Below are 21330 nucleotides of genomic sequence, written 5' to 3' on the forward strand. Positions count from 1 at the left end.
CTTTTCAGCTGCCAAGCATCCTACAGGCCTGACCCAGTGGGGGGTACCATCCTCTCCTCTCCTCAGTGATGAACCCAATGGCTGTGCTATATTGCCATCTCAGCATTTCACAGATGACCTTTTTACTAGTTGGCAGGGCCTTAAAGGAGGACTGCTGTGACTGGAGTGGCTGGAACGCAGCCTGACGCCTCTTAAGCATTGACCTGACCCGATAAAAAAAGTCTTGTCTTGGACTTACATTATAGTAGCTGGGAGTAGGAGAAGAGGAGAGGGAAAAAGAATGGGCGAAGATCTGACGCTTTGTTATGAAACCCGAGCAGCTAGTAGCATTTGTGGTTTCCAGAAAAATCCTCTTTTCACCCGTAATGCAAACAGCTCCTAAATTGTTTCTGTGGGCATTGGGACATGATTTCCCCCTCCTCCCTGTTGCTGAAAGGTCTATTTGGCAGGGAGGCAGACCACAGCTCTCTACTGTGCTATACTGAGTAAATGAGGTCCCTGAGTCCCCAGAGAGAGAGAGAGCGATAGAGAGAGCGAGAGAAAGAGAGCAGGAGAGAGAGAGAGAGAGAGAGCAGGAGAGAGAGAAAGCAGGAGAGGGAGAGAGAGCAGGAGAGAGAGAGAGAGAGAGACTTCTGGATGTGTGATGTCTACTGTTAATTTTTATTGTTTATTTCACTTTATATATTATCTAGAAGGAGAGAGAGAGAGCAGGAGAGAGAGAGAGAGAGAGAGAGCAGGAGAACGAGAGAGAGAGAGAGCAGGAGAACGAGAGAGAGCAGAAGAGAGAGAGAGCAGGAGAGAGAGATAGAGAGAAGGAGAGAGAGAGAGCAGGAGAGAGAGAGAGAGAGAGGAGAGAGAGAGAGAGCAGGAGAACGAGAGAGAGAGCAGGAGAGAGAGAGAGAGCAGGAGAGAAAGAGCAGGAGAGAGAGAGAGAGAGAGAGAGAGAGAGAGAGCAGGAGAGAGAGAGAGAGAAGGAGAGAGAGAGAGAGAGCAGGAGAGAGAGAGAGAGCAGGAGAGAGAGAGAGCAGAGAGAGAGAGAGAGCAGGAGAGAGAGAGAGAGAGAGAGAGAGAGCGAGAGAGAGAGAGCAGGAGAACGAGCGAGAGCAGAGAGAGAGAGAGAGCAGGAGAGAGAGAGAGCAGGAGAGAGAGAGAGAGAGAGAGAGAGAGAGAGAGAGAGAGAGAGAGAGCAGGAGAGAGAGAGAGAGAGAGAAGAGAGAGAGAGAGCAGGAGAGAGAGAGAGAGAGAGAGAGCAGGAGAGAGAGAGAGAGAGCAGGAGAGAGAGATAGAGAGAGAGCAGGAGAGAGAGAAAGAGACAGCAAGGGAGAGAGAGAGAGAGAGAGAGAGAGGGAGAGAGAGATAGAAAGGGTGAGAGCAAGAGAGAGAGAGCGCTGGAGGGACAGAGAGAGACAGAGAGAGGTCATGAGCAGATGAGCTCCTGCATTTTTCAGCATGTTCTTAAAAAAAGATAAATTTAGAGTTAGATAAACTTGTATTTTTTGGCAGGGTCACATACAGGATGCTACCCTCCACAACATAACCTTCACTTCAAATCAAAACTCCAAACCTACAACCTGATTTTGGACAGAATTACAGAATTACCTGGAAGGCCCGAGCTATAAAGCAAATGCTCTGGCAAACAAACTGAAAACACCATCCAACCTGGAACTGAGTGAGTAATGTTTAGTCTGAAGCTATTTTTTTACTTTCAAAAGCCAAGAAGAAAAATACATTACAACGATAGATTTGACTTTATAAGGACTGAATGCTAAGTTAGGCTACCAAGCTGCTAGGACAAAGAGATACATCTTCAACTAGCACTGACGTGTCCAATGACCGGTGTCAAAGTCCTTTAGCCCAACAATGGCAGGAGACTCAAACCGGCTACTCCAACCAAATGCAGAGGGCTTTGAAGCTGCCTCCCACTGTTCAGAGGTCATTAAAATATAGTACCCTGTGTATGTAAAAAATACTAAGGCACGAAAAGAGTACAAAATTAAGCTAGAACTAGAACAGTCTGCAGCACCCGGCCTCACCCTACTAGAATCTGTCAAAAGTCAAATGTCTACTGTGTGCTGATGATCTGGTGCTCCTGTCACCAACCAAGGAGGGCCTACAGCAGCACCTAGATGTTCTGCACAGATTCTGTCAGACCTGGGCCCTGACAGTAAATCTCAGTAAGACCAAAATAATGGTGTTCCAAAAAAGGTCCAGTCGCCAGGACCACAAATACAAATTCCATCTAGACACCGTTGCACTAGAGCACACAAAAAACTATACATACCTTGGCCTAAACATCAGTGCCACAGGTAACTTCCACAAAGCTGTGAACGATCTGAGAGACAAGGCAAGAAGGGCTTTCTATGCCATCAAAAGGAAAATTTGACATAAAAATTAGGATCTGGCTAAAAATACTTGAATGAGTTACAGAACCCGTTGCCCGTTATGGTTGTGAGGTCTGGGATCCACTCACCAACCAAGAATTCATAAAATGGGACAAACACCAAATTGAGAATTCTGCAAAATTATCCTCTGTGTACAACGTAGAACACCAAATAATGCATGCAGAGCAGAATTAGGCCGATACCCAGTAATTGTCAAAATCCAGAAAAGAGCTGTTCAATTCTACAACCACCTAAAAGGAAGCAAGTCCCAAACCTTCCATAACAAAGCCATCACCTACAGAGAAATAAACCTGGAGAAGAGTCCCCTAAGCAAGCTGGTCCTGGGGCTCTGTTCACAAACACAAACACACCCCAAAGAGCCCCAGGAGAGCAACACAATTAGACCCAACCGAATCATGTGAAAACAAAAAGATCATTACTTGACACATTGGAAAGAATTAACAAAAAAAAACGAGCAAACTAGAATGTTATTTGGCCCTAAACAGAGAGTACACAGAGGCAGAATACCTGACCACTGTGACTGACACAAACTTAAGGAAAGCTTTGACTATGTACAGACTCAGTGAGCATAGCCTTGCTATTGAGAATGGCCGCCGTAGGCAGACATGGCTCTCAAGAGAAGACAGGCTATGTGCAAACTGCCCACAAAATGAGGTGAAAACTGAGCTGCACTTCCTAACCTCCTGCCCAATGTATGACCATATTAGAGAGACATATTTCCCTCAGATTACACAGACTCAAAGAATTTGAAAACAACCCCAATTTTGGTAAACTCCCATATCTATTTGGTGAAATACCACAGTGTGCCATCACAGCAGCAAGATGTGTGACCTGTTGCCACAAGAAAAGGGAAACCAGTGAAAAAGAAACAAAAAGAAAAAAGTAATGTACTATGGGGATGTATTAGCAGAATAAGCAAACAAATCAATATACAACCCATATTTATGTTGATTTATTTTCCCTTTTGTACTTTAACTGTATATAGACATAATATGACATTTGAAAGGTCTTTATTGTTCTGGAACTTGTGAGTGTAAATGTTTAATATAATTTTTTTCTGTGTTAATTTTACTTTTGTTTATCATCTACTTCACTTGCTCTGGCAATGTAAACACGTGTTTTCCATGCCAATAAAGCCCCTTAAATTGAAATGGAATTTGAGGAATACAAACACACTAGTAGTGACCAGTCATTAGCTGCACAGTATGTTGGCTGGCTCGCACACACACACACACAATGTAGAATGCATACGGTCCTAAATGGACCCTTGTTCCCTATGTAGACAGCAGTGTCCCATGTAGAATGCATACGGTCCTAAATGGACCCTTGTTCCCTATGTAGACAGCAGTGTCCCATGTAGAATGCATACTGTCCTAAATGGACCCTTGTTCCCTATGTAGACAGCAGTGTCCCATGTAGAATGCATACTGTCCTAAATGGACCCTTGTTCCCTATGTAGACAGCAGTGTTCCATGTAGAATGCATACTGTCCTAAATGGACCCTTGTTCCCTATGTAGACAGCAGTATCCCATGTAGAATGCATACGGTCCTAAATGGACCCTTGTTCCCTATGTAGACAGCAGTGTCCCATGTAGAATGCATACTGTCCTAAATGGACCCTTGTTCCCTATGTAGACAGCAGTGTCCCATGTAGAATGCATACTGTCCTAAATGGACCCTTGTTCCCTATGTAGACAGCAGTGTCCCATGTAGAATGCATACGGTCCTAAATGGACCCTTGTTCCCTATGTAGACAGCAGTGTCCCATGTAGAATGCATACTGTCCTAAATGGACCCTTGTTCCCTATGTAGACAGCAGTGTCCCATGTAGAATGAATACTGTCCTAAATGGAACCATGTTCCCTATGTAGACAGCAGTGTCCCATGTAGAATGCATACTGTCCTAAATGGACCCTTGTTCCCTATGTAGACAGCAGTGTCCCATGTAGAATGCATACTGTCCTAAATGGACCCTTGTTCCCTATGTAGACAGCAGTGTCCCATGTAGAATGCATACTGTCCTAAATGGACCCTTGTTCCCTATGTAGACAGCAGTGTCCCATGTAGAATGCATACTGTCCTAAATGGAACCATGTTCTCTATGTAGACAGCAGTGTCCCATGTAGAATGCATACTGCCCCCAATGTCTGATCTGAATTACTGCCACATTTACAGTCCCAGTAAACACAAATTATGCAAGTTACACTATATAGGGAATAGCTCATATGGGTCCTGGTTAATAGTAGTGCACTACAGTATATAGGGAATAGCTCATATGGGTCCTGGTTAATAGTAGTGCACTACAGTATAAAGGGAAGAGCTCATATGGGTCCTGGTTAATAGTAGTGCACTACAGTATAAAGGGAATAGCTCATATGGGTCCCGGTTAATAGTAGTGCACTACAGTATATAGGGAAGAGCTCATATGGGTCCTGGTTAATAGTAGTGCACTACAGTATATAGGGAATAGCTATATGGGAACAGCTCATATGGGTCCTGGTTAATAGTAGTGCACTACAGTATAATATGGGTCCTGGGGAAGAGCTCATATGGGTCCTGGTTAATAGTAGTGCACTACAGTATATATGGGTCCTGGAATAGCTCATATGGGTCCTGGTTAATAGTAGTGCACTACAGTATATAGGGAATAGCTCATATGGGTCCTGGTTAATAGTAGTGCACTATATAGGGAAGAGCTCATATGGGTCCTGGTTAATAGTAGTGCACTACAGTATAAAGGGAAGAGCTCATATGGGTCCTGGTTAATAGTAGTGCACTACAGTATATAGGGAATAGCTCATATGGGTCCTGGTTAATAGTAGTGCACTACAGTATATAGGGAATAGCTCATATGGGTCCTGGATATAGCACTACAGTATGGAATAGCTCCTGGTTAATAGTAGTGCACTAGTATAAAGGGAATAGCTCATATGGGTCCTGGTTAATAGTAGTGCACTACAGTATATAGGGAATAGCTCATATGGGTCCTGGTTAATAGTAGTGCACTACAGTATATAGGGAAGAGCTCATATGGGTCCTGGTTAATAGTAGTGCACTATATAGGGAATAGCTCATATGGGTCCTGGTTAATAGTAGTGCACTATATAGGGAATAGATCATATGGGTCCTGGTTAATAGTAGTGCACTATATTTGGAATAGGGTGCCATTTTGGACAGAGCCAAGGTCTTACCTCCCGGGGTTTGAGGTCGTGACCTATAGCCTCTCTATAGTACTCCACGTTCTCTGTCATAAACTCGTCCCCCTCGTGGAACAGCAGGTAGGACTGGGCACACGCCAAGGCCTCCTCCACCATGTTAACTGGAGAGACAGAGAGAGAAAGAAGACATTATGAAATGGACAGTAGTGTTTTGTTCTATTGTATTGTTTGGCAACGTTGTGAGGTTCCTGTGTCGATAAAGCTCGTTTGAATTGAAAACGGTATTGAATTTTGAAATTGACTGGAGAGACAGAGAGGGACAGTGCACATTATCAGGTAGATATCAATATTACTGTGTTGTGTTGCTTTGGCGACACTGGCTGGTTCCTACTGTGCCAATAGAGCTGAACATTGAAAATGGAATTGAATACTGAAATTGAAAGAAGTGGGTAAGGAGTGAGAGAAAAAGAGAGCGAGATGAACAAAGAGTGAGAGAGAAAAATGATCAACAGAATTAGGTGTGAGGACCGGTCACCACACCTCAGACTCCCTCCCTGAACTACCCTGTAAGGCTGTATGTCCCCAATGGCATTCTGTTCCCTATAGAGTGCACTAATGTATATTGATAGTTTCGCTACTTTACACTTATTCTACACTGTTGAGGAAGAGTTTCCCCACTCATACAGGTCAGCACAGACAAAGCCACATGTAACAAAGCCCCCTAGGCCATGGATGAGATGTGTGTCTGGAGCTTCTGGAAGTCTAGCAGCTGAACATTCCAGAACCATGAGCACAACTGGAGCAAGACGCTAGAGCAGTGACAGGCAGTCAGAGGCTGGGTGAGATAGTGGAAACACCGACACGCACTCCCACACCGCTGCTCCAGGCTAGGAGAGAACTGGGACTGGGGAGGATGGCTGGTGGGACTGACTAGGTGTGAGGAGGATGTGCAGTAGATCTGCTGTATCTAAAGATCCTAAAGCAAGTAGTGACTTGCTAGTAACACACACTGTAAACACCCCCCCACACACACACACACACACACACACACACACACGTGTGCTTTACTAGCTTGTAAAGCAGCTTGGCTCTGAAACCACTTCTTGGAGGGGCAAAGGCAGCGAGTGTTTCTGTGGTCAGCACGTCTCTTCAGGTTGCCCTGGTTCCCAGGTCTTAAACAGCGAGGGGCTTTCAGGCCATAAAAACGACAATGTCACCGCACGGATCATTGAGGAAACAGCTTCCCGCAGAGCAATGAGAGGCTGCTGAGTGAGGAGACTTGTCTTTTTAACAAGCAATTAGACACTTGATGGATGACTGCACATTCTCTCTCTATTTCTCTCAATTTCCATTTTAACAATTTAAAATGTTTATTGGCATGACATGAAACATTGCAACAATAGACAATAAAAAACTTTTTGGAACATTTAAGACAATTTTTCTTGCTCTTTTTTCTCAATCTGTCTCTCTCTCTTTACCTCTCTCCCCCATGCAAAAGTTAGACATATACTTTTACATGGGGGCCTTGTAAAAGAGACCAAGAGACCCCATACGATCTCAAAGGGTGACAAGGCCTTTGCATTTAAACCGGACTGAAAATCTCTCCTTTGCCTCGAAAGTCCAGCCTGCTATAGACTCAGCGTTGACACTCCTCACTGTCAATAGCATAGAGATCCTATTAAATAACTAATTATACGGTTAACGGCATCTCCCACAGTCTCCAAGTAACAGTCTCTCCCAAGTAACATCAACGGTAACTAATTATATGGTTAAGCATCTCCCACAGTCTCCAAGTAACATCAACTGTATATAAATAACTAATTATATGGTTAATAATCTCCCACATCCAAGTAACATCAACTGTATATAAATAACGGTTAACGGCATCTCCCACAGTCTCAAGTAACATCAACTGTATATAAATAACTAATTATATGGTTAACATCCCACAGTCTCCGGTATATAAATAACTAATTATACGGTTAACGGCATCTCCCACAGTCTCCAAGTAACATCAACTGTAGAGCCTTGCAGAGCTTCCCACGGTATTCACACACAGTATTCACAGAGTATTCACACAGATGTGTCCCAAATGGTACCCTGTTCTTTATATAGGGAATAGTGCACTATATAGGGAAGACGACACAGTAAGTGCCGCTGTTGGGAATGATTCATTGAGCTCTGTTTTTCCTAGAATCCCATGATCCACTTGGTTTATTAGACATGTGGTGCAGGGACATTAGACATGATCTGATGAGCTCATAAGTATTCATCACATCGTCTTTTCCCTCCTTCTCTCCGCTGCTGTACTGTCCTGCCAACCCGTCTCTCTCTCTCCCTCTAACGTCTGATCCCCAATCAGCCCAGACTACACAGACTGTCCCAAATGGCAACCTATTCCCTATTTAGGCACCCTATTTCCCTATGGACTCTGGTCAAAAGTAGTGCACTATACAGTGAATAGGGTGACATTTAGGATGAAGACAAAGGCTGCCGGCCTATTATAATACACGCCCTTTAGCAGAGGTTGTTATACAGAGAGACTTACAGTCATGCGTGCATATATTTTTAGATACGGACACCAGATGTTGCTGAATGAGTTTGTGTGGTTTCCTACTGAGGTGTGGTCCTGGTCTGTTGGGTGTTGATTGTGTAGGCCTGTACTCACAAAACATCACAGATCATCACAGTTCTGTCCATTCATCCCAATCTAAAAGGCAAAGCTGATCCTAGATCAGCACTCTAACTCTGAGAAGCTTTATGAATACGGTTCCTAGTCTTTCTCCACAGAGCATTTCCCAGCTCTCTGTGTGAGTCATCAGGTGAATACTTATCTCATTTAAGATGGGTGTGTTAGTCAATCAACAAAAGCCTGTACACACGGCAACCCTTCAGGATGAGGGCTGGCCACCCCTGAAGTCTGAACAACACACCATGTCTGCAAGCAAGGTCAAGCAAGGTAAAGTAGGGTGAAGTAGGGTGCAGTAAGGTAATACTCATGCTGGTAGTAGGTGAACTTCAGGTAATCACAATAACCTATATCCCAAATGCCACCCTATTCCCTATACAGTGCACTACATAGGGAGCCATTTCGGACGCAACCATAGTCTAGAGTTGCAGCAGGGCAGAGTAAGGTTCAGTAAGGTGCAGTAGGGCAGAGTAAGGTTCAGTAAGGTAGAGGAAGGTTCAGTAGGGCAGAGTAAGGTTCAGTAAAGTAGAGGAAGGTTCAGTAAGGTGCAGTAGGGAAGAGTAAGGTTCAGTAGGGTGCTGTAGAGCAGAGTAAGATTCAGTAAGGTGCAGTAGGGCAGAGTACGCTTCAGTAAGGTAGAGTAAGGTTCAGTAGGGTGCTGTAGAGCAGAGTAAGATTCAGTAATGTGCAGTAGGGCGAGGAGTAAGATTCAATAAGGTGCAGTAGGGCAGAGTAAGATTCAATAAGGTGCAGTAGGGCAGAGTAAGATTCAGTAAGGTGCAGTAAGGTAACGTTACTCACTCAGGAAGTAGGTGAACTGCAGATAGTCATAGTGTAGAGGCAGAGTAAGGTAACGTTACTCACTCAGGAAGTAGGTGAACTGCAGATAGTCATAGTGTAGAGGCAGAGTAAGGTAATGTTACTCACTCAGGAAGTAGGTGAACTGCAGATAGTCATAGTGTAGAGGCAGAGTAAGGTAATGTTACTCACTCAGGAAGTAGGTGAACTGCAGATAGTCATAGTGTAGAGGCAGAGTAAGGTAATGTTACTCACTCAGGAAGTAGGTGAACTGCAGATAGTCATAGTGTAGAGGCAGAGTAAGGTAATGTTACTCACGCTGGTAGTAGGTGAACTGCAGATAGTCATAGTGTAGAGGCAGAGTAAGGTAATGTTACTCACTCAGGAAGTAGGTGAACTGCAGATAGTCATAGTGTAGAGGCAGAGTAAGGTAATGTTACTCACTCAGGAAGTAGGTGAACTGCAGATAGTCATAGTGTAGAGGCAGAGTAAGGTAATGTTACTCACGCTGGTAGTAGGCAAACTGCAGGTAGTCGTAGTGCAGAGGCAGGTAGTTCTCCATGGGAGACAGACGACCGGGCCGAGTGGACAGGTCTCTAACACACTCGTGTTCACAGTGCAGCACCTGGGTGAAGTGGTCTGAAACACACACAGGAGGGTGGAGAGGATACAGGTCAATTAATTCATTACTCATGTAAAGCACAGAAAAAGCATTGAGTTGTATAATAATGACGATGAACCACTAACAATATTTGGCTACCCTAATGTTGGTATTTCATACGGTGTTTTTCATTCCACTGGTTATTATGATTGTTATCACCAGCCAACTCAATCAGCCAACTCCTACTTTGGTCGCCTTTCCTTCCAGTTCTCTCCTACCAAAAACTGGAATGAATTGCAAAGTCTTATATCTCCCTCACGAACTTTAAGCATCAGATGTCAGAGTAGCTTACCGATCATTGCACCTGTACACAGCCCATCTGTAAACAGCCCACCCAACTACCTCATCCCCATATTGTTATTTATTTTTTGCTCCTTTGCACCCCAGTATCTCTACTTGCACATTCATCTTCTGCACATCTATCACTCCAGTGTTTAATTTCAAAATTGTAATTATTTTGCCACTATGGCCAATTTATTGCCTTACCTCCCTAATCTTACTACATTTGCACACACTGTATATAGACTGTGTGTAACTCTGTTGTTAGTGTCGCACTGCTTTGCTTTATCTTGGCTAAGTCGCAGTTGTAAATGAGAACTAACTGGTCACTGAGACGCTGAGGTGTATTACAGTTAGCCTGGTCACTGAGATGTATTACAGTTAGCATGGTCACTGAGATGCTGAGGTGTACTACAGTTAGCCTGGTCACTGAGGTGTACTACAGTTAGCCTGGTCACTGAGACGCTGAGGTATATTACAGTTAGCCTGGTCACTGAGACGCTGTGGTGTATTTACAGTTAGCCTGGTCACTGAGACGCTGAGGTGTACTACAGTTAGCCTGGTCACTGAGGTGTACTACAGTTAGCCTGGTCACTGAGACGCTGAGGTGTACTACAGTTAGCCTGGTCACTGAGGTGTACTACAGTTAGCCTGGTCACTGAGACGCTGAAGTGTATTACAGTTAGCCTGGTCACTGAGGTGTACTACAGTTAGCCTGGTCACTGAGGCGCTGAGGTGTACTACAGTTAGCCTGGTCACTGAGGTGTACTACAGTTAGTCTGGTCATGGAGACGCTGAGGTGTACTACAGTTAGCCTGGTCACTGAGACGCTGAATTGTATTACAGTTAGCATGGTCACTGAGACGCTGAGGTGTATTACAGTTAGCCTGGTCACTGAGACGCTGAGGTGTATTTACAGTTAGCCTGGTCACTGAGGTGTATTACAGTTAGCATGGTCACTGAGACGCTGAGGTGTATTTACAGTTAGCCTGGTCACTGAGGTGTACTACAGTTAGCATGGTTACTGAGACGCTGAGGTGTATTTACAGTTAGCCTGGTCACTGAGGTGTATTACAGTTAGCATGGTCACTGAGAAGCTAAGGTATATTACATTTAGCCTGGTCATGGAGACGCTGAGATGTATTTACAGTTAGCCTGGTCACTGAGGTGTATTACAGTTAGCATGGTCACTGAGACGCTGAGGTGTATTTACAGTTAGCCTGGTCACTGAGGTGTACTACAGTTAGCATGGTCACTGAGACGCTGAGGTGTATTTACAGTTAGCCTGGTCACTGAGGTGTACTACAGTTAGCATGGTCACTGAGAAGCTAAGGTATATTACATTTAGCCTGGTCATGGAGACGCTGAGGTGTACTACAGTTAGCCAGGTCACTGAGACGCTGAGGTATATTACAGTTAGCCTGGTGACTGAGACGCTGAGGTGTATTTACATTTAGCCTGGTCACTGAGGTGTACTACAGTTAGCCTGGTCACTGAGACGCTGACGTGTACCACAGTTAGCCTGGTCACTGAGGTGTACTACAGTTAGCCTGGTCACTGAAACGCTGAGGTATATTACAGTTAGCCAGGTCACTGAGACACTGTGGTGTATTTACAGTTAGCGTGGTCACTGAGACGCTGAGGTATATTACAGTTAGCCTGGTCACTGAGATGCTGAGGTGTACTACAGTTAGCCTGGTCACTGAGACGCTGAGGTATATTACAGTTAGCCTGGTCACTGAGACGCTGAGGTGTACTACAGTTAGCCTGGTCACTGAGATGCTGAGGTGTACTACAGCTAGCCTGGTCACTGAGACGCTGAGGTGTACTACAGCTAGCCTGGTCACTGAGATGCTGAGGTGTACTACAGTTAGCCTGGTCACTGAGACGCCGAGGTGTATTACAGTTAGCCTGGTCACTGAGGTGTACAACAGTGAGCATGGTCACTGAGAAGCTAAGGTATATTACATTTAGCCTGGTCACAAAGACGCTGAGATGTATTACAGTTAGATTGGTCACTGAGACGCTGAGGTGTATTACAGTTAGCCTGGCCATTGAAGTGTACTACAGTTAGCCTGGCCACTGAGGTGTACTACAGTTAGCCTAATGCTACCCCCTGTGGTAGATGGAGGAACTAATTGCTGTTATTTTTAACAATAAAGAACCGCTATTTTCAATTTCCACTGTCCTCCAAGAGTTGCTGTGGAGTGTTAGAGGGGAAACTGAGGTTTATGAAATTAAATATGTTCCCTGTGGTCACACAAAAAAAAAAACACTGAGATGACATCAAAGTGATGTCACTGGAGGTGTGCGTGTGTCTGTCTGTGTGCATGTGCGTAAGTATACGGAGTGTACAAAACATTAGGAACACCGTACTAATGTTGAGTTACAACGCTTTTTGCCCTCAGACCAGCCTAAATTCGTCAAGGTCATTGACTCTGCAAGGTGTTGAAAGCGTTCCACAGGGATGCTGGCCCATGTTGACTCCAATGCTTCTCACAGTTGTGTCAAGTTGGCTGGTGGACCAATCTTGACCAACTCAAGCCGGTGCACCTGACACCTACTACCATACCCTATTCAAACCCACTTAAATCTTTTGTCTTGTCCATCCACCCTCTGAATGGCACACATAAACTCTGATTTCAGTAAAACAATATGTAAAAATAAAAGTATATAAAACCAAACATGAGACAATATGAATAACATAGCATAACATATAAGACACAACATAGACGCTACATATAGGTGTTATAGACCCTACATAGATACTGCATAGGTGTTATAGACACTACATACAGGGGTTATTGACACTACATAGGTTTTATAGACACTACACGTGTCAGACACTACATAGCTGTTACACACTTCATCTAGGTGTTATAGACCCTACATATATACTACATAGGTGTTATAGACACTACATAGGCGTTATACACCCTACATAGGATGTGTTCTAGACCCTACATAGGTTTTCAAGACTCTACATAGTCACCACAAAGGAGGTGTTATAGAACCGAGAATGACGAAACATAGGACAAGATAGTGACTGACCTGAGACCAGTTGGTAGAGGCTGTAGCGGTAGAGGACATGGTCCTGCTCCTCGAACCTCTGGGGCCCCTGGCAGAGGGCCCGACACTCCACATCAGCCCTGTAGTACTCCTGGAGGGCCTCCTCGAACAGGGAGATGGCCTCCTCATAGTTTGCATTGTCATACAGCTTCACCCCCGCTGAGAAGGATCGCTGTGGGGAGAAAAGGGGAGAGTGGAATGGGGTGAAGGGTGGGAAGAGAGAGAGAGAGAGAGAGAGAGAGAGAGAGAGAGAAGAGAGAGAGAAGATTGAGAAAGAGATAGAGGGAGAGAGAGGTAGGAAGAAGAGGATTTGGGAGGAGGACAAAGTGGGAGAGATAGAGAGAATAAGTGAGGGGAGCATTGGGGAGAAAAAGAGGAGGAAGAATTTAGCTGAGCTTGGGACCATGATAACTATACACACAGAGTTGCAGCCAAGACAGTTACTGTGAGCTACTCAATACAAGTTGCATCTGCCTGCTACATGACGAAAACATAAGAGTAAACCTGTGTAGTGTAGTCTGTATGTGGAGACAGACAGACACCACCGAGTGATACAATGAATGACAACAGTGTGTGAGCATTGACACAGCCCTCCACAGAATGACAACAGTGTGTGAGCATTGACACAGCCCTCCACAGAATGACAACAGTGTGTGAGCATTGACACAGCCCTCCACAGAATGACAACAGTGTGTGAGCATTGACACAGCCCTCCACAGAATGACAACAGTGTGTGAGCATTGACACAGCCCTCCACTCCACAGAATGACAACAGTGTGTGAGCATTGACACAGCCCTCCACAGAATGACAACAGTGTGTGTGAGCATTGACACAGCCCTCCACAGAATGAGAACAGTGTGTGTGAGCATTGACAAGGCCCTCCACAGAACTCCACAGAATGACAACAGTGTGTGAGCATTGACACAGCACTCCACAGAATGACAACAGTGTGTGAGCATTGACACAGCCCTCCACAAAAGAGCCCTCCACAGAATGACAACAGTGTGTGTGAGCATTGGCACAGCCCTACACAGAATGACAACAGTGTGTGTGAGCATTGACACAGCCCTCCACAGAAGAGCCCTCCACAGAATGACAACAGTGTGTGTGAGCATTGGCACAGCCCTCCACAGAATGAGAACAGTGTGTGTGAGCATTGACACAGCCCTCCACAGAATGAGAACAGTGTGTGTGAGCATTGACACAGCCCTCCACAGAATGACAACAGTGTGTGTGAGCATTGACACAGCCCTCCACAGAATGACAACAGTGTGTGTGAGCATTGACACAGCCCTCCACAGAAGAGCCCTCCACAGAATGACAACAGTGTGTGTGAGCATTGACACAGCCCTCCACAATCAGACCTTTATTGGCTTCCGTGCTCTCCGCAAGCAAAGGTCAATGGCATAAACTTCTCCTCTCATTAAACTGTAGTGACCACTGTCACCCTAAAGACATGAAAATGTTTCCACAGAAGACAAAACAACCATTTAGACAAAGAATGCAGCCACAAAGTTTAATTTAGAACAGCAAAAGAGAGAAAGGAAGCAGGAAAACAATGTTAAAAACAGCCCCTGGTTTTAGCTGACGCTAACTGGCACGGACTATGTATGAACTGTACTGTAGGCAGGATTCATACGGTATTCAATGCAATACAAAGACCTGACAACACCATCACGTTCAACTCCAAGACTGTACACCAAATTCTATTTGGCAGAAAGAGGCAAGAGGATTTAAGAGAGAGCAACCCTGCCTGGTCCTGCCAAAGCAACGATAAGGCAAGCACTGGGTGCTCTGAGGAGCCTCTATCTGTATCAGGGCCTGTTCCAAAAGCATTCAAATGCATCCTTTCTCCCTTTAAGTAATTACTGACCCATACATGATTGGATAAGTAAAAGCATGGTTCCTTAGCACACTATTGCCAATCCAACCATGTCAGATTAGTGATTAGTTAATCAGGGAAAACAGAATAGAAGGATGTCGTTTAAAGGTATTGGAACAAGGCCTGAATTTGTTAAATAATCAAAAAGGCACTCAGTAAATTCCATGGATCAATGACAGTCTAAAGAACACTGACACTGAGGGGAGGTTTCCCGGACATAGATTAAGCCTGGTCTTGGATTAAAAATCATTCTCAAAAGAAAAACTCAATTGAAAATACTTCAGGGTCCAGGACTAGGCTTCATCCGAGTCTGGAAAACCGGAACAAAAAGGTCCCTGTTCCACACTCTCACCTGATGTGGCCGTGCCTCTCTGTCCACAAAGTGGTCCAGGTCGGTGCCCTCCAGAGCCTTGTACTGCTCCAGGTTCTGATCCATCTCCACGCTCTCCGGGTTTGCCTGGAAATAGGTGTGGGCCGCCGCCGCTGCCTTGTCCAACTGTTTCAACTATACAGGGAGGATGGGGGAGGAGAGAGAGAGAGCAAGAGAGAGAGAGTGAGAGACATTAGCACAGAACACCAACTACATCAGTGTGGCCGAGGTAAGTACAGGACAATGGAGTATATTAATGACAGTGTTCACCTCAGGAAGTGGAGACACACCCTGACCATCCTTCTCATCACCGCCCCCTTCACATGAAACACAATGGATGGCACTGATCTCACACAAAGACGATACATGGCTAATTCCCGAGAAGCTTTCCCAGTCTCACCGAGACGAGCTTTCCCAGTCTCCTACACCGACGAGCTTTCCCAGTCTCCTACACCGAGACGAGCTTTCCCAGCCTCCTACACCGAGACGAGCTTTCCCAGTCTCCTACACCGAGACGAGCTTTCCCAGTCTCCTACACCGAGACGAGCTTTCCCAGTCTCCTACACAGAGACGAGCTTTCCCAGTCTCCTACACAGAGACGAGCTCCTACACCAAGACGAGCTTTCCCAGTCTCCTACACCGAGACGAGCTTTCCCAGTCTCCTACACCGAGACGAGCTCCTACACCGAGACGAGCTTTCCCAGTCTCCTACACCGAGACGAGCTTTCCCAGTCTCCTACACCGAGACGAGCTTTCCCAGTCTCCTACACCGAGACGAGCTTTCCCAGTCTCCTACACCGAGACGAGCTTTCCCAGCCTCCTACACCGAGACGAGCTTTCCCAGTCTAATTCACCGAGACGAGCTTTCCCAGTCTCCTACACCGAGACGAGCTTTCCCAGTCTCCTACACCGAGACGAGCTTTCCCAGCCTCCTACACCGAGACGAGCTTTCCCAGTCTCCTACACAGAGACAAGCTTTCCCAGTCTCCTACACAGAGACAAGCTTTCCCAGCCTCCTACACCGAGACGAGACAAGCCCCTAAGGGTATTGATTACTTCTACAGAAGTGGCCACTCCAATTGCCTGTAATCACCCCAATGGCAATGGCCTCAAAGTCTTTGATTATATTGATGCTGACAGTGCAGACACTGAAGCAGCTTTCAAATCAAATCAAACTTTGTCACATGCGGCGAATACAACAAGTTTAGACTTTACCGTGACATGCATACTTCCAAGCCCTTAACCAACAGTGCAGTTCAAGAAGAGTTAAGAAAATATTTACCAAATAAACTAAAGTAAAAAATTATAAAAAGTATCAATAAAAAAACAATAATGAGGCGATATACAGGGGGTACCAATACTGAGTCAGTATGCGGGGGCACAAGTTAGTTGAGGTAATTTGTACATAGGTAGGGGTAGGGGTGGGGTAGGGTAGGGGTGAAGTGACTATGCATAGATAATAAACAGCAAGTAGCAGCAGTGTGCAAAACAAATGGAGGGGGGGCCATTTTATTAATTGTTCAGCAGTCTTATGGCTTGAGGGTAGAAGCTCTTAACCTCTTGGAACTCTAGGGGCAGTATTTCATTTTTTGGATAAAAAAACGCTCCCGTTTTAAACAAGATATTTTGTCACGAAAAGATGCTCGACTATGCATATAATTGACAGCTTTGGAAAGAAAACACTGACGTTTCCAAAACTGCAAAGATATTATCTGTGAGTGCCACAGAACTGATGCTACAGGCGAAACCAAGATGAAACTTCAAACAGGAAATTAGCAACATTTTTGAAGCGCTGTTTTCCAATGTCTCCTTATATGGCTGTGAATGCGCCCTGAACGAGCCTACAATTTCTCCCGTTTCTCCAAGGTGTCTGCAGCATTGTGACGTATTTGTAGGCATATCATTGGAAGATTGACCATAAGAGACCACATTTACCAGGTGTCCGCCCGGTGTCCGCCCGGTGTCCGCCCGGTGTCCGCCCGGTGTCCGCCCGGTGTCCTGCGTCGAAATTGGTGCGTAAACTTCAGCTGCAAGTATTTTTCCATGTGATTCAGAGGAGAAAGCAGACTTCCACGAACTATATATCAATGAAGAGATATGTGAAAAACACCTTGAGGATTGATTCTAAACAACGTTTGCCATGTTTCAGTCGATATTATGGAGTTAATTTGGAAAAAAGTTTGGCGTTTTGGTGACTGAATTTTCGTTTTTTTTGGTAGCCAAACGTGATGTACAAAACGGAGCGATTTCTCCTACACAAAGAATCTTTCAGGAAAAACTGAACATTTGCGATCTAACTGAGAGTCTCCTCATTGAAAACATCCGAAGTTCTTCAAAGGTAAATGATTTTATTTGAATGTTGCCCACCAAATGCTTCGCTAAATGCTACGCTAGCTATCAATACTCTTACACAAATGCTTGTTTTGCTATGGTTGAAAAGCATATTTTGAAAATCTGAGATGACAGTGTTGTTAAGAAAAGGCTAAGCTTGAGAGCTAGCATATTTATTTCATTTCATTTGCGATTTTTATGAATAGTTAACGTTGCGTTATGCTAATGACCTTGAAGCTATAACTGGATACAGGTTTTTTCCGTAGCCAAACGTGAACAAAACGGAGCGATTTGTCCTACACAAAAAATATTTTTTGAAAAACTGAACATTTGCTATCTAAGTGAGAGTCTCCTCATTGAAAACATCTGAAGTTCTTCAAAGGCAAATGATTTTATTTGAATGCTTTTCTTGTTTTTGTGAAAATGTTGCTGGCTGAATTCTAGGCTTATAGCCATGCTAGCTATCAATACTCTTACACAAATGCATGTTTAGCTATAGTTCAATAGCATATTTTGAAAATCTGAGATGACAGTGTTGTTAACAAAAGACTAAGCATGAGAGCAAATATATTTATTTCATTTCATTTGCGATTTTCATGAATAGTTAACGTTGCGTTATGCTAATGAGCTTGAGGCTATAAATAGGATCCCGGATACGGGATTGCTCGTTGCATGAATAACAACAGAAGAATGAACAACAGAAGAATGAAACGGGGCCTTCCAAGCATCTCTGACTTCTATCAGAGTCCTCCTGAACTAACCACCTATCAGAGGCCCCCTGAACTAACCACCTATCAGAGGCCTCCTGAACTAACCACCTATCAGAGTCCTCCTGAACTAACCACCTATCAGAGTCCTCCTGAACTAACCACCTATCAGAGGCCTCCTGAACTAACCACCTATCAGAGTCCTCCTGAACTAACCACCTATCAGAGTCCTCCTGAACTAACCACCTATCAGAGGCCCCCTGAACTAACCACCTATCAGAGTCCTCCTGAACTAACCACCTATCAGAGTCCTGCTGAACTAACCACCTATCAGAGTCCCCCTGAACTAACCACCTATCAGAGTCCTCCTGAACTAACCACCTATCAGAGTCCCCCTGAACTAACCACCTATCAGAGTCCTCCTGAACTAACCACCTATCAGAGGCCCCCTGAACTAACCACCTATCAGAGTCCTGCTGAACTAACCACCTATCAGAGTCCTCCTGAACTAACCACCTATCAGAGTCCTCCTGAACTAACCACCTATCAGAGTCCTCCTGAACTAACCACCTATCAGAGGACTCCTGAACTAACCACCTATCAGAGTCCCCCTGAACTAACCACCTATCAGAGTCCCCCTGAACTAACCACCTATCAGAGTCCCCCTGAACTAACCACCTATCAGAGTCCCCCTGAACTAACCACCTATCAGAGTCCCCCTGAACTAACCACCTATCAGAGTCCTCCTGAACTAACCACCTATCAGAGTCCCCCTGAACTAACCACCTATCAGAGTCCCCCTGAACTAACCACCTATCAGAGTCCCTCCTGAACTAACCACCTATCAGAGGCCTCCTGAACTAACCACCTATCAGAGTCCCCCTGAACTAACCACCTATCATGAGTCCCCCTGAACTAACCACCTATCAGGGCCTCCTGAACTAACCACTATCAGAGGCCCCCTGAACTAAACCACCTATCAGAGTCCCAACCCGAACTAAACTAACCACCCTATCAGAGGCCTCCTGAACTAACCACTATCAGAGTGACCTCCTGAACTAACCACTATCAGGGTCCTCCTGAACTAACCACTATCAGAGGCCCCTGAACTAACCACTATCATGATAGGTTTTTGTAATAGTGACATGGATACTGTACAACCGAACTAACCACTATCAGGGGCCTCCTGAACTAACCACTATCAGAGGCCCCTGAACTAACCACTATCAGAGGCCTACAGGCCAGGGGCCCCGAACTAACCACTATCAGGGGCCTGCCTGAACTAACCACTATCAGAGGCCTGAACTAACCACCTATCAGAGGCCTCCTGAACTAACCATCAGAGGCTATCAGAGATCCTCCTGAACTAACCACTATCAGGGGCCTCCTGAACTAACCACTATCAGAGGCCTCCTGAACTAACCACTATCAGAGGCATGATAGGGTGTTTTTGTAATAGTGACATGGATACTGTACAGGCCAACCCGAACTAACCACTATCAGGGGCCTCCTGAACTAACCACTATCCTGAACTAACCACTATCAGAGTGACATGGATACCCCTGAACTAACCACCTATCAGAGGCCTCCTGAACTAACCACCTATCAGAGGCCCCCTGAACTAACCACCTATCAGAGGCCTCCTGAACTAACCACCTATCAGAGGCCTCCTGAACTAACCACCTATCAGGGGCCTCCTGAACTAACCACCTATCAGAGGCCTCCTGAACTAACCACTATCAGAGGCATGATAGGGTGTTTTTGTAATAGTGACATGGATACTGTACAGGCCTTGGGGCAGACAATCTAAATGAGCAGTCACACGTTAAACGAAGTACAGCTTATAAAGGCTTTATAGAGCATACATAAAGGCTTCATAATAATGACATATAGAGTAAGATATATGCTTAGAGATAATTTGTGAAGCATTCATGTAGTGCTTATGACGCATGATAGGGTGTTTTTTATGTATGCTATATAAAGCCTTTATATAGTTGTAATTCATGGTAAGTGGGAACAAATGAGCTCAGTAAAAGCCAGCAGCTGCCGACACAATCTCCGCTCCGAAGTGCTCTGAACTCTCACATAGGGTCCATGTTAACTAGCCGTAGAACAGCCCAATGGTGCTTTCAGTGACCTGTGTGACATTTGTTGACTACCAGCAGGTCTGTTTCGACACTGATATTTCCCCATACATATAGTGTTCTTCTAAAAGTTCTCGAAGGCAGTAGCTCTTAAATTGTTTTGGCCAAAAACCTAATGATTTTTATAACGTTCATGACAGACAAATGGAATTAGCCAATGTTTCGTTCCTTTGAAATAGCCAAGACACACCAGTGAGTACCATAGCACCATTTGGGAAACTGTGCAAAGGCTCCATAGCTGGTGAATATAACCAGACGAACAGCATCATTCACTAACAGCACTGAGCCCTCAGCAGACAGACATGATTCATCCTGTGCTGTGAAACTTGAGGACTTCATTTTCCTGTCTTCACCAGCACCGCTGCAGTTATGAAGCACAGGTGGGCTATTGTACATGTCTTTGTGAGAACTTCCAGATGTGTGGAACGTAAAAGGCAAGATTTTTTACCTTGGGACTACAGATAAGAATAGTCTGAGACCAGTGACCAGGGACCAAAAACCCAGCTCCAAGATTTTAACTCCACAACCAGCTCCAGACTCTCTCCTGACCAGAAAGGCTGTCTCTAGGCTATTTCCCGACCAGAAAGGCTGGCTCTAGGCTCTCTCCCGACCAGAAAGGCTGGCTCTAGACTCTCTCCCGATCAGAAAGGCTGGCTCTAGACTCTCTCCTGACCAGAAAGGCTGTCTCTAGGCTCTCTCCTGACCAGAAAGGCTGGCTCTAGACTCTCTCCTGACCAGAAAGGCTGGCTCTAGGCTCTCTCCCGACCAGAAAGGCTGGCTCTAGGCTCTCTCCTGACCAGAAAGGCTGGCTCTAGGCTCTCTCCCAACCAGAAAGGCT

General features: G+C 45.1%; 1 protein-coding gene across 2 annotated transcripts in view; it reads right to left on the reverse strand.

Annotated features, from left to right (window-relative positions):
- The window catches only part of LOC135524744 (prolyl 3-hydroxylase 2-like), a 101694-nt gene that overhangs the window by 18282 nt on the left and 62082 nt on the right, over positions 1 to 21330 (reverse strand). For both annotated transcript variants that reach the window (XR_010453012.1, XM_064952531.1), the window contains exons 2-5: positions 15293 to 15445; positions 13040 to 13229; positions 9556 to 9687; positions 5595 to 5722 (exon numbers count right to left, since the gene is read on the reverse strand). Coding sequence is in view for 1 of the 2 variants with exons in the window: in XM_064952531.1 (XP_064808603.1) it covers positions 5595 to 5722; positions 9556 to 9687; positions 13040 to 13229; positions 15293 to 15445 (603 nt within the window). In the remaining variant the exon portion in view is untranslated. The remainder of the gene's footprint in view (positions 1 to 5594; positions 5723 to 9555; positions 9688 to 13039; positions 13230 to 15292; positions 15446 to 21330) is intronic.

This window comes from Oncorhynchus masou, chromosome 31 (genome assembly GCF_036934945.1).
Source record: "Oncorhynchus masou masou isolate Uvic2021 chromosome 31, UVic_Omas_1.1, whole genome shotgun sequence".
NCBI lineage: Eukaryota > Metazoa > Chordata > Actinopteri > Salmoniformes > Salmonidae > Oncorhynchus > Oncorhynchus masou.